At 38.3% G+C, this 13,949-nt stretch overlaps 1 protein-coding gene across 3 annotated transcripts in view; it reads right to left on the reverse strand.

Moving 5' to 3' along the window:
• LOC126856622 (zinc finger protein ush) overlaps positions 1–13,949 on the reverse strand; it is a 151,181-nt gene that overhangs the window by 48,901 nt on the left and 88,331 nt on the right. The window contains exon 1 of one of the 3 annotated variants that reach the window (XM_050605301.1): positions 4,674–4,877. The exons of the other annotated variants lie outside the window; for them this stretch is intronic. Within the exon in view, the coding sequence (XP_050461258.1) occupies positions 4,674–4,746 (73 nt within the window). The 5' untranslated portion in view covers positions 4,747–4,877. Of the gene's footprint in view, positions 1–4,673; positions 4,878–13,949 lie in introns of those variants that run through there. 3 annotated transcript variants of the gene reach the window in all.

A 13,949-nucleotide genomic window follows, 5' to 3' on the forward strand; every position in this document is an offset into this window, starting at 1 on the left:
TCATTCTTCAATCTTCGATTAGTCATTCTCTTAGTTGACAGATTTCAAGTTTTCGTTAAGTCTCTGAGAGTCTTCGACAATTTTTTTTTCATTGATAATTATTGAATTAAATTTACCAATATTAATTGAACAAAAATTTTTCAGTTATTAAACCTAAATTCTCGCAGAGGAAAATGTCATGGAATAATAATAACAAACGTCATATAGGATGAATACTTTAATAATATTTAATTACGAAATTTTTCAATTATTTTTTATAAATAATAATTTTTTATTTATTTCGTCATTTTTAAAAGAAAAAAAATTTATAAATCCAACAAGAGTTTTTCCAATCTTATTTCATTTTGTAAATAGTTTATACATAAAGAATTCAACAAAACGTATGTAGAGTAAAAAATACGAGAATCCTATGTATCATTCTTGCATTCGATAATTCAATAATTATATTAATCATTAAATTAATCCATCCAATATTAAATTCAATTAAAATATATGAATATTTGAGTATTCAGTATTAGTTTAAAATTCTCCAGCTCCTAAAAAAACTTCCGAAGTTTATCTCTAAAATAACATTAAGATATTTAAATATTCCACATTTTGTTTCTCTCTCTTTCTCTCCCTCTCTATTCTTTTATCCTTCCTCTCAATCCCTCGACTCGTTTGTAATTATTCGATTTCTCGATCTCTCTCGTCACCAACGTTCTCCACGCGATCCACGGAACCGCGAATAGATCGCGATCTCTACTCGCTATTCAACAGAGGGTCCCGCGAAAGGGGACACAACGCGAATGAGAGGGGGAGGGGGGGGAAGGAGGAAGAGAGAGAGAGAGAGAGAGAGAGACACGAGAACGCGCAGGTGGATAAAAATGGATGGAAAGGAGATAAACGGACAGCCATGGCGGCAGCCATGGATCCGCCAGGGTATCTCGCGCGACTGGAGAGGGACTTATCTATACCGGGGCCTCCGCTGTCGGGCCCCCTCGGGTCCGCGGTCGTTCCCGATATTAAAAATACACTGCCGGTAGATAGTCGCGCGCTCTCGGCTATCGGATAGCTGCGCGCATAAGCTCTCGAGAGAACACTCATTAAAAATAGCTATCTCTATCTGCGAGAGGAGGAGGGGGAGACGGGGGTGGGGACGGGAGGGGTGGGAGGGGAGGGCAGTCGTTGCTTACAATCCGCTCCGTTCTCGTCGGATCTGCGCGAGTGGAACGTAAAGAGTCCGTCTCGCTCTCTCGAACGGGGGACGAGATCCGAGAAAGAGGGAAAAAGAAAGAGAGAGAGAGAGAGAGAGAGAGAGAGAGAAAGAGTCGAAGTCGAGAGAGCATAAAAAGCATGGTTTCTCAGGCAGATACGGGATCTTATCGGCGGGGGCCTTACGCGGCGAATGTTTGGCCCCGTTCGTTCCCTATCGGCCGGCCTTATCGGTGGTCCCCCGTCGTTTTTATTTCCGCTCTTTTTACCTCGACCTGTTTTCTCTCCCCTCTCCTTCCCTTTCCTCCCCTGCCGCCCCCCCTCTTCCTTTCTACTAGTCTCTCGATCTCTCTCCTGAGTGTTTGGCGAACACCAGAGTCACTTCTTAAATTAACGTGCGTGCGTATGGAATACGCACGCAGATAAGCAAGCGATTCTTCTTCTATCTAGCTTGCGAAGGATAATTGGCGCGCTATATTATAGTGATCGTCCGGATTCCGCGCGTCGATCAGCGAGACGGTCGAATTCATTTCGGAGCGATCGGCGACGCGATTAGAAGGAAGGAGAGTCGAAAAGGGAGCGAATCTTCGAGAAAAAAAGGAGGAGGCATGGCAGGGGTTCCATGAAAGTCGAGAGAGAGAGAGAGAGAGAGAGAGAGAGAGAGAGAGCGAAATAAACGATAAGGTATAAGGAGAGGAACGGCGGGGTTAACCAACAAGCAAATTAACACGTGGGAGGGTCCGATCGGCAAATGAGATAATTGTGCAACGAGGGGCCCCTTGGGCTTTCTCTCTCTCCATCTATCTCTCTCTCTCTCTCTCTCTTTTCATCCTTCGAACCCTTAGACTCACGAGCCACGAGGCGGGATCGGCAGAGGCGTGTTACCGATGGACGTATGTAACCATCGATGGATCGATCGGACAATCTTCATCGTGTTACAGGTGTGTGCGTGTGTCGGTTTGCCATCGCAAACACCGACACACACCCCACACAGGCCGTTCCTTCCCCCGTTCCTTCGTACCTCTCGTTGCCATCGAGATTACACGGGGACGAAAGAGGGCACCCGGGGAAACCGCCACGGGCTCCCTCACTCTACTCACAGTGGGTTTATATTCGCGTAATCCCGTTTGTATCTTTATTTATGAAATCGTGGGGGAAGGAAGGGATCGAGATGGACGGAGATTGAGAGCCTTCGCGATTCCGTCGGACTCCGGGGAATTAATTAAGATGTCCGCGGGATCATGCGAGTAAATTCCTCGCAAAGAAAAAGCGATACCTGCTCCTCGATAATTGAAGAATTATCAGTAAAAAAAAAAAAAAATATTAAAAAATGAAAACAAAAAGCCTGCAGACAAAAATTTCTTTCGATTGTTTAAAATTCTTTCAATGATCTCTAAGTAAATAATTTCCATTTCGTTGTAATCGGTTATTATTAATTTCTTTTATTATTATTAAATATCTTTTCCTTCCTAGATAATAAGTAGTTTTCAAAAATGATTTCAGAGACTGAAGTATAATTTTTATGAAATTTCTGAATCGAAAATAAAAAAATTTATTAATAAACAAGAAAACATGAACTTATGTAATTATATCATGTATATAATAATAAAATCAAAAATTCGATGTGATCTTATCTTATCGCGGCAAATTTCTGGTATTATTATACATATCATATAATAAAATATATGTACATGTTATCAGATATTATCATAACTTTCATTATCATAATTATGTATATTTACATCTGACTAGATCATACTATTTTTTCTCGACTAGCATTATTATTTCGACAAAACGCCATATATCTTTTTTAGCAATCTGCCAACAATTTCATATTCATTTATATTCCATTTTTCGTCTAGACGAGAAATATTCTTAAAAAATTAACGCAAGCGTAAAAAAAGCGCAAAAGATAAGCAAGTGTTGGAAAGACGTCACCGTTGATCACCAGGAATGTCTTCATTGTTAAATGTTCTAGACATCTTTGTTTGCATCAAATTGCTTTCGCAGACGATCGATAATCGCGAGCAAGGCGTGAGCAAGAAAGAGAGAGAAAGATAGAGAGTTATGACTCCGAAGATATCGATCATACCGATCGATTTGACGATCGATCGATGATCACGCGATATGATCTACAACCATCTTACCTTTCTCGCCTAATCATCGTCTGCTTGATTATCACGCTCTATCGCTCGATTTTATCAACGGAAATATCCTCGAGATGCTATCACCACCTCGATAAAGCCTGTTACTCACACATCGTTCTCTCGATCGTAATCTCTATGTATAACTAGAGATATAAATCTATATTACAAAAAAAAAATCGTCCGCTGCTACTTTCTCCCAAACAAGTACATTTCGAGAGTGACGCGTGCTTTTTCTTTTTTTTGTTATTTTCATAGGCGCGATTAATCGCAAGATGAAAATAACTCGAGCAAGATTATTATTATTATTTCAATATCGAAATAAATATTGATTATTATATTCAACGCAGTTTTTTTTTAATGCACGATTTCTTACGCGATTTTCGTTGAAGAAAAATTAGCCGCCAAAGAGCCAGTCATTAAAATTTCACGCGTCAATCAACGAAACACATCCTATACACACATTCCATCTAAAAATTTCTCCCGATACATCCTGTGACACGGGAATTCTTTCCCATCGCGAACGACTCATCGGGAAAGAATGAAATCCCCGGCACGGAAATTCGAGGAACAAAGCACACGCCCGGCAAAAAGTCAAAAAGAAGAACGGTCCGGAGGAACGAAAGAGAGAGAGAGAGAGGAAAAGAGAGGAAGGGAGGAGGGAGAGAGGAAGTGACGTCACGCAAAAGTAACGAGCCTCGGTTAGCCGCGATAAGGCGCTCTAATCGTGCGATCTTAATGAACTCCTCCCATTAGCGCTCTACGAGGCCGCGACTCGCGTTCATCGAAACCCTTTCTTTCTTGCTTCTCCTAGAGAGAGAGAGAGAGAGAGAGAGAGAGAGAGAGAGAAAGAGAGACGAGTATTCGATCTCTCCGTAGAGGAAATCGCGAAAAAAAAATTATCTCCGCATATAAAAATGTTATAAAATTTATAATGTGTCGTGTATAATTTATTTCGACAAGCGAAATGTGTTTTTTTTTTTCACGCGGCATGTCTTCCATTTATTTAATTAATGGAATCGACACTGATATTTCCGGTAATCGTAATATCGAGATTTGTATTAATATCTCGTTAATATAATTAATCTCCGTATGCGATTACAATTATTATTAATTATATGATAATTGTCTAACTTTATTGTCAAGTCGATAAAAATCTAAAAATTCAATAACGTAATTTTTATTTCATATAATAACATAATTATTCAAATGTCAAAAATAAAATAAATTATAGAATAAAGTTATTATTTATGTAATAATCTTAGTAAAAGTCTTAACTATGTCAATACATAACTTGATTTAGAATAATGAGATTTAAGAAGCCTAGCTACTTACTCGATAAGGAAAGAGCAGCAGTTTCAGTTCGCAGCTGACTCGCCCTGCGTTGACGCCACAAAAGTATGCTCATGTTGCGTAAGAGGAATAAATCTTCAAAGAAAAAAAGCGTTCGACTTTGCCGCACTCACTGCATTTCCCGACATGCTTCGCAAATCACTCCCCATCAAGCACACAAACGGTGAATCTTATCAAAGATTTAATCTTGTCAAACAAAATAAATATAGGTAAATTAAAATATATAAAATAGTTTTGAACAACAAATAATTCCTTTGCAATATGTACACTGTATTTCGAACATTTTCTCCTTCCAGTTTTTAAAATTTTTAATTTATGAAAAATAAGTTTTCATTTTCTCTGTATCTGAATTTCTCTTGTAATTTTACAATAAAATTTTTTCACTATATTTCGAATATTTTTTTCCCTTCAGTTTCTTAAAATTACAAGTTTTTTATTCTCTCTCTGAATTTTTCTCGTAACCTTATAATAAAATACAATTTTTCAAAAATATGCATTTAAGGCAAATAAATCGTTTAATTACTGATTTATTCAAAGAGCAAACAAGCTAAAAGAATGACCTTCAGACTAATCTTTGCCAAACTTTCAAATAATCTCGACACGAAACATCCAGGAAACTTCCTCTTTACGACTTCTTCTCGAATTCGCGGACAAAAATCGATTTGCTCGCGAATCTTGCCAATTTTACGCGTACGTTAATACGTGCCTGTGCTTTTGCACGTCGAATTGCAAATTGAATCGACAATATCGAGTACGTGCGAGTGACTAAAAATTGCGCCGCCTTGCCGCAAATAGCCGAGCCGATAGTCGCGTTTGTCAGGGACACGCTCGTCACGAATTTCGCGGGTCCGATATATCGTAATCGCGACGTGAACAATCAGCCCGAAGAAAAAGAATCCTCCGTGATCGGAGCCGCTCATTTTTCTTTCGATTAAAATAAAAATTCCCTTATATCGCGCATGAAGCGCGCGATGAACGGAATTCGAGCGAGGATTCGAGGCGGATTATCTGCTCTATCTATCTATTTATCGATCTCTCTCTCTCTCTCTCTCTCTCTCTCTCTCTCTCTCTCTATCTCTCTTTATACACAAGAGATCTTATCGCGCGCACGTTGCCCGATAAGCCGCGCCAGCATAACCTTATCAATCATCATCTTATCGATCGTATATTCGCGCGCATCTACGCCTCGCATCTATGAGACCTGGAAATGCATCGATTCTACGCGACGCAAATAAGGAATTTGTCCTAAAAAAACGGAATGTAAGTGGTATTTTAAAAAGATCGAATTTTAAAGATCACGAAATTGTTTAGTCAAATCTTACATACTTTTAAAAAATAAAATGTGTTTAAAAAAAATTATTTATATATTTATATATTATTTATATATTTAATTATATATTATATATATATATATATTTAATTTATAATATATATAAATATTTAAAATATGATTATTATATATTTAATATATGTAAAAAAAATCTCATTTTTAAATACATATAAAGACATAAATATTTTAAAAACTGGCTTTATGTCAAAATGAGATTGACAGTTGAAAATTTTCTAATTGACATAATTAATATATTTTTGTAAACGCGCCAGTTTCTCTCTGCTTTTCCGTGCGTGCGTTTTTTGATGGCAGCGTCCTGGATTAATTATAACTTGCTTCTCGCTCCGCAAGTGCTGGAGGACCCCCACGTGCAAGTTTTAATTGACGCGTGCGGAGCTCGAGCGGTTTCGCCGCTCTTAATTATGCGATTTTACGTAGACGCGCGCGCGCGAGTTGTTAATACTTTATCCCGTTTCGAAATTCCCCTTATCCATCTCGCGAGGCGTTTCCGCGACGCACTTTTCACGAATAGGAGTTGTAACATTTTATGAGCATTACACAATTTTTTTTTTTTTTGTATAATAATATATAATAATATATAATATTATTGTATCAATTGAAATAAAATTTCAACGGAATTCAATAATGCATCAAAAATCATATCGATCCTTGCCTCGATAACTGTTTACTGTAAGATTACAAGTCCATAAAGATTATAATCAAGTTTGATATATTGTTCGACACGGAATATAAAAAATATTACGCAATGGTATTCACAGATTATAAAAAAAAACTTTGACTATCGTACATTTAAAATATATTACCGTTGAAAAATTTACACGCACTAAACGCAATTTGTCCGTTTTTAATTTTTATTTTTTTATATATATATATATATATATATATATATATATATATATATATTTTCGCGTTTTTATCGCACTTTTTTGGCGTTAGTTTTTCCACATTTTCACATTTCAATCCACCTAGACTTTCTTCGACTTTTCGAAACGCTTAAGAGACCGCGACGAGATGCTCGCTCAAGCGATGCAAGCACTATCACTGGTTTTCCAACGGCTCGGGGACCCACGGCTACCTGTTATCACTCTCCTCTCTCTCTCTCTTTCTCTCATACATACATACACGCACACACACACACACACATTGTCTTTTCACCTTTCCCTCCGTCCTCCCCGTCGATTTTCTCACTTCACGTCACTGCCGATCCCTCTTTCTGTCCTTGCATTCTATTGCCATACGATAAGTACCCAGCAAACATTCGAGTTCTTGTCTCTCCTTCTCCTACTCTCTCGCTCTCTTTTCTTTTTCTCTTCGCGTTATCTCATCTTCTTCATTGTTGACCCACCGGGTAGACACACCGGAAGATGGCAATTCCGAAAATCGTCAAGCTCCTTCGAGACAGACTCGGTGTGAATCACCAATTATTGCCAGCAATAATCGCTGGAATTCAATCATTTTTTTTTGTCTCGCGTGAATTATTCGATCGTTTTAATCAAGATGTATCAAGGAAAAAAAGACTTGCCTTCTTCGCGATACAATTAATCAAATCTGACGATCATACAATTGTATAATAACGTAACTAATGAATAATAAAGTTTTTTTTTAATTCTTTAAAATAAATAATAATAATTAAAAAATTCTTATCAATTTTATTTTAATGTCACTTCGATTTGATTAAAATCGGATGTTATAAAAAATTCCTCGGATCGCTCAACTAAATTCGACTGCACCGCGGACCTTGGCAAGACCGACCGGCGATATAACGTTAGTTTTCCGGCGGCACTCCCCCCGTGCCAAGCTCCAACTTTGCTGATAACGCGCGGCGATAACGGATAACGATAACCGCTGCGCCGCTCGCGAGATACTCCCGCGGCGGCGGCAACGCGCGCTTCGTGAGTAACGGAGCGATAACGATAAGGCCGGGGCGTAAGACACGTAGGGAACCATTTATATCTAATAAGCGTGCTCTTTGTCTCCGACACGTCGATGCGGTATCGCGGCGCGTTGCGCTTTTCTACGTTTTTTTTTCCTCTTTCTGACAAAGACTGTTTTTGATATTAACTTAGGTACCTCTGATCCCCACCGCATCCAAAAATTAAAAAGTTGCCTTAAATATATTATAAATATAAATACATTATATATTAATAAAAATTTTATTTACAAAAATTTTAATATATATTTAGGGTGCAAAAAACATTCGTATACAATATCAGAATATTAATTACATAAAACAATATTGGATTGCTTAATCCATATTTTTTTATTATTTAATATTATTAGAGATGTATTACAATAATATTGAATAATAAATATAATAATAATTATAATATCTCTAATATTAAATGATAAAAAAAAAAAATTGATCAAGCCATTCAATATTATTTTTAAATAATTATAAAATTTACATTTATATAATTTATTATATAAAATTTACTTCTGAGAAGAGTGTGTGTTTTAATTTGAAATAAAAATGATTTGAACCATATTTTATAATTATATTTATCTTACTTTCCGTTTTTTATTCTTGCAAATTCGTCCCATTTCACAATCATTTTCTATAACATTTTTTTAAATCTCGATAATAACTATGCAATATAATTATTATTCTATACATTAATTTCTCTGATTATTGTGTTTAATTGTAACAAACAGGTTATATCGCTTTTACCGCATCGTTATTTTAAGTCCGTCCATTATATCGTGAAACGTTATTGTTTATACCGCCGGTGCGAAAAATACACGAAGGTGCAACGGCCGATGAGACGCGACGCATTCGACTTTATTCGCGCACCGAGTAGAATCGGTAAGAGAGAGAGAGAGAGGGAGGGAGGGAGAGAGAGAGAGAGAGAGCCGTTCGATAAAAGCAGCGCGCGCGAATCGAGGAACGGTGCTGACGGAAACGAGTGCTGACAGTGCCATAAATATTCACACGTCGTTAACTACTGAACTCCGACGTTGCGTGCGTTACGAATGCAAAGGCACACGTGCATTTGTATAATCCACTCGAGAACATTAATGCATCTATTCTTGCAGACAGTCGTTTTTCCTTCAACGGAAGAGGAAGAAAGACCGCGGACATTTTTGCAAGCTAAATGTATAGTCTGTATAAAAATAGCCGTTTGCCATTTTCCTGAATCTTGAAAAGAAATGCATTCTGATATAAGTGCATCAAAGTATAAAAGAAAGTAATAATATCTAATAAATTGTGCAAGAGAAACAGTAATAAAGATCTCTTAAATAATATGAAAATATTCGATATAATATTATTATGTAATTATATATAGCGATAAAAAAAATTTTATATTTATTATAATAATAACAATAATAATTGATGATAATTATTAATATCTGTGTTTTTCCGCGACCCGAGTATTCAAATTGAAGGTTTCCAATAATTACTGTGTCTGTATCGTATTTTATTTTGCATTAATTAAATATGCATCCAGAAGTATAACGTGATCTTACGATAATAATTGATGATGATAAATTCAACGATAATAAATACCACTTCTTTCCTCTAAATTCGATCCAATAATCGGGCAAATTTAATTAAATCAAAACGTAATTATATGCTGTTCTACGTACATTTTAATTCTCGTGTCGATTAAATATGTATCTAAAAATGTAAAAAAATTTTTTTTACATTCACAATTTGATTATCGAATTTAGAGGAAAATAATATTTATTATCGTCACAGATTATTATCATCGATTATTATCACAAGATGGCGCAAAATAAAATACGAGACACGTATCTAACTATTGAAATATATTTACCTTTCCCCGACAGATTCGGGTAATTTGTAAAAAATTTATCCGCTAGAATCTACTTTCCCAAGTCGGCTCTCTGTCTGATGTCTCGCCGCGTCGAGCTGCAACGACGTCATCCGCATTTTCGCCGACGTCCTCGACGGACAAGAGTCGCGGACATTAGTCACGGCGTATTGCACGCGCGCATTTATCACTCGGCGTGGATTTTTCGCAAGATTTCGCAAGGGAAGCCGGACTGACTGCCGATTCGCGTACAATAATAACGTTATTTGGCTGTCGCTTGCGTCACCGAGGAACCGTTGTGAAATACGCCGTTGCAGACCGACGTTATCAAAACCGCAATCGATAATTATACCCGATAATTATTCGATGTCGGTCTTACGCGATATTTGAAGAAAAAAGAAGTGGAGAGGCAAAAAGAAGAGAGGAAATGAGAGAGAGAGAGAGAGAGAGAGAGAACCAGTTGAACTTGTATTTTCTTAGCCGCTTATCGAAGATCCATCTAACCGTTATTCGATATCAATAATCGCGCCTGTATTAATATTATTTAATATGCATGAATTAACGACGGGAATCATGTAAACGAGTTTTTGCGTAACGTAAAGCGATCAGAAAGTCCGGTCCATCATTGTCTTATCTTGATGATTTCTTTTTTCAAAACAGTCGCTTTAACTAAAAATTTAATTAATTAATTTAATTATAATTAATTATTATTATCTTTTTTTATTAATTTTATTTCTATTATTATTATTTTTTTATTATATTTTATTATTATTTTAATACTTATGAGATATATAATAATTTTGACGTTTAAACGTCAAATTATTACACACCTCAAAACTATTACTAATTAACTTATTTAACGCCGCACGTGCGTTATTATTTTATGATTTTATATGCAGTTTCATCTGAGACTTTATCTAAAAATATTTTAATATCTAATATTCTAAAAAAAAAATTTATTCTAAAAAAAAAAATTTATATTTAAATTATCATAATTATTTTTTCTAACTAAATAAGGAAAAATGACAGTGAGAAGAATCAAATTAAATAAAAGTCTAAAAGGAAAGAGAGTTACTTTGCATCTCTTTAGTCTCTCTCTCTCTCTCTCTCTCTCTCTCTCTCTCTCTCTCTCTCTCGCACAAACTGACACTGATTGTGCTCTCTTGTCGAGGAGCGACCGATTACGCGGAATCCTCCGAAGACGAGGAGAACGATCCCGTTGATATGTATACGTGTGGGGGATCAATAACCCTAAGTGCGAACGGTTTCAATTAGGATGTGTTCACACAAAGCAGTTACGAGAAAAAAGCGATTCTAACATTTTCTTATAATTTAAAAATTCCTCGATCAAATATTTCTTTTAAAAATACTTTCTTACACAATCATAGAGTAATCGAGAAGTTTGTCCATCACTTTTAACTCTTTCTTTCAATTTAATTTTTTGGATTATATATGAATTAATAACGAAAAAATTTAACACTCGTCGAGAAAATTATTTTTCTTACGAAATTTTAAATTAATCCATCATTTTCCTAACAAGATGAATGTGATTTATTTTATGAGGCGCCCATCAGTTCTTTCTCAGAAAGAGGTCGAACTAGTCGATCGTTCGTGCGATCTCTGGCGAGAGGAGGCATGAAAAAGCGCGCCGAGAAGAAGGGGGAGGGAGACGACGACGACGACGACGAGATTCCGCGTAATCGCGAGGAGAGATGTCGAGAGGACGGCCAGGATGGATCATCGCTATAGTGTCGGTGACCGTTGGCCTCTTCGAGTACCTAATAGAGGGAAAGAAGAAGAAGAGAGAGAGAGAGAGAGAGAGAGAGAGAGAGAGGAGAGGAACTCCCTGGCGCCGTGTTATCTCATTCGTTAAGATCCTCCGGCAATGGCGGGAAGGGGGGAATAGAAGGGAAACAGATTCGACACAGTGGTCTCACTGTTTCGTCCAACTCTCTCCTTCTCTCTTGCTCCTCGGGAACGGCCGGGGTCCCGGGGGAGAGAATCCAGGAACGGCTTCTCGAGTCTAGACGACGCGAAAGATAGCCTCTCTCCCCTCCACCCTCTATCCTTTATCAGCCTCTCTCTCTCTCTCTCTCTCTCTCATCTGTCCGAGAAGATCGAGGCTTGATGCTCGGAAGCCCTTCGTCGAATGACCGACGCTGATTTTGTAAGGTCACAGAAAGAATGACATGTGTAATCTTCGATGTTGTCAATTGTTAATACAACTCAATATTCATGCAACGCATTTAATATTATAATTATTTCGATCCTCACTTTTACGTTTTCTCAATAAGCTCCTCGTCACCTTATCAAAAATCTTACCTATTTTTTTATCAATGTTCCCTCTTTTTGTTACACTGTAAAAAAAAGACAGAAACTTCAGACAAAGTCTGAAGTGACTGAAATTTCTTTTCGGGCGTTCCTTCGAGATTCGACGCGAAACCTTACAACGACATGATGCGAGACGTTCACCGTGACCGTTGTTATCGAGAAAATAAATTATACGCACCGCGGCGGTGGTTGGTGAACGAGATACCGCCGAGTTATCGGTGGCGTATCTAAAAAGCTCGTGCCGGAAGCTCGGCTCTTTTTCCTCTCCCTCCCTCTCTCACTCTCTCTCAGTCTCTCGACGTCCGGCGTCGGTCTGTATGTATGTATATCCACGTCGCGCGCAGATGCCGCAAAACCCCGAGAGCAGGAGCAGCAGCGGCACCGAAGTCCTCCACCGATAGCCTGATGGTCATTTCTCATTTGTGTAATCTCCGCTCCACCCCTCGAGAGCCGAGCTCTTTCTCTATCTCTTCCCTCCCTCCTCCACCCCCTCCGCCCTGTTTCTCTCATCCTTTCAAGCTTCTCTCGTCGCGAGAACCGCTGCTCCTGGGGGGGGGGGATGCACCGGCCCACCCGACGGCCAGAAGAAGGATGGGGGAGAATAAGCGACCATTTGTTCCACGGGGCGGTTTTTGACGAGGCGCCCTAATCGCGCCCTCATCCCCTTCCCCCACCGCCGACCTCCAGCGGGCTAATCGTAATTGCGAGCGACGATAAAAAGTGTCCGTCGCTTTTTCACTGTCCGCTAAAGGGGGGAGAGAGGGGGGGGGACGGTGTAAGGGGATGAAGAGCGAGGGGCGAGTCGGTCCTCTGAGAAAGGATAACGATGAGAAGTGCAGCGTGAATGCATTCGCGCGTGCACGAGTTCACCATCCGGAAGCGGTCGCGTAATTGTGGATGAGGGAGTGAGAGGTGGGGAGGAGGGAATATCACCGCGGGACCTTCGGGGGTGGCCTGTTTTCGGGTCCGTTTCCCGTGAACAAATCTCGCGCTCATTTATTATAATGAGAATTTATGAGCAGAGGGGTCTTTATAATCTAATATAATTTTTTTGCCGAAGAAACTTGATAGTTTATTGTAATTTAAAGACTTGATGTCTCTCTTAAAGCTAAACGTTTTCTTCTCCCATCAACAAATTATTTATTATTTTGTGATATTTTAAGAAAAGCTATTAAAAAAATTTAATGGACAAATTATTAATACTCTTGAAAAAAAAATCCATATTTATTTTGTCGAAATTAATCTTGATTTTTATATTTCTTTTCTTATTTCTATTCACAACAATTGCTCACCAAATATTTCGATTAAAAAAAATAAATTATGTTATCGTTATTTCCTTTTACGTCATTTTTGTACTATAACGCACACAGTTTAATTAAAAAAAAAACGGTCAAATATACGGTGTAGAAATCGTGTAAAAAGCGATACGTTAGATAATTCGTAAAAACACACACACACACACACACACACACACATACATATTTCCGGAAGTATTTATTACCCCCGCGGCGGAAGGGGAGAACGTGTCCTTTTTTGCGGGTCTGAAGATCCTTGGACACGAGAAAGCGACGCGGCGTCGGCTCTCTCGGAGGAGGAGGAGGAAAGACTTTGACAAATCGTCGATCACCCCTCAAGAGCCCGCCGCTTCCCTATCTCCGGGGCTTTTCATCCCTGACGAGCCGGACAATGGTCTTCGACAAAACTTCGCCATCTCCCCTTCCTTCTCCCTCCCACCCATCTCCTCCGTCCGGGTCGTAGTTTTTTTTTTTGCTCGATCTAACGATTCCAGCACCGTCACCTCAT

The sequence above is a fragment of the Cataglyphis hispanica genome, chromosome 19, assembly GCF_021464435.1.
Source record: "Cataglyphis hispanica isolate Lineage 1 chromosome 19, ULB_Chis1_1.0, whole genome shotgun sequence".
Taxonomy (NCBI): Eukaryota; Metazoa; Arthropoda; class Insecta; order Hymenoptera; family Formicidae; genus Cataglyphis; species Cataglyphis hispanica.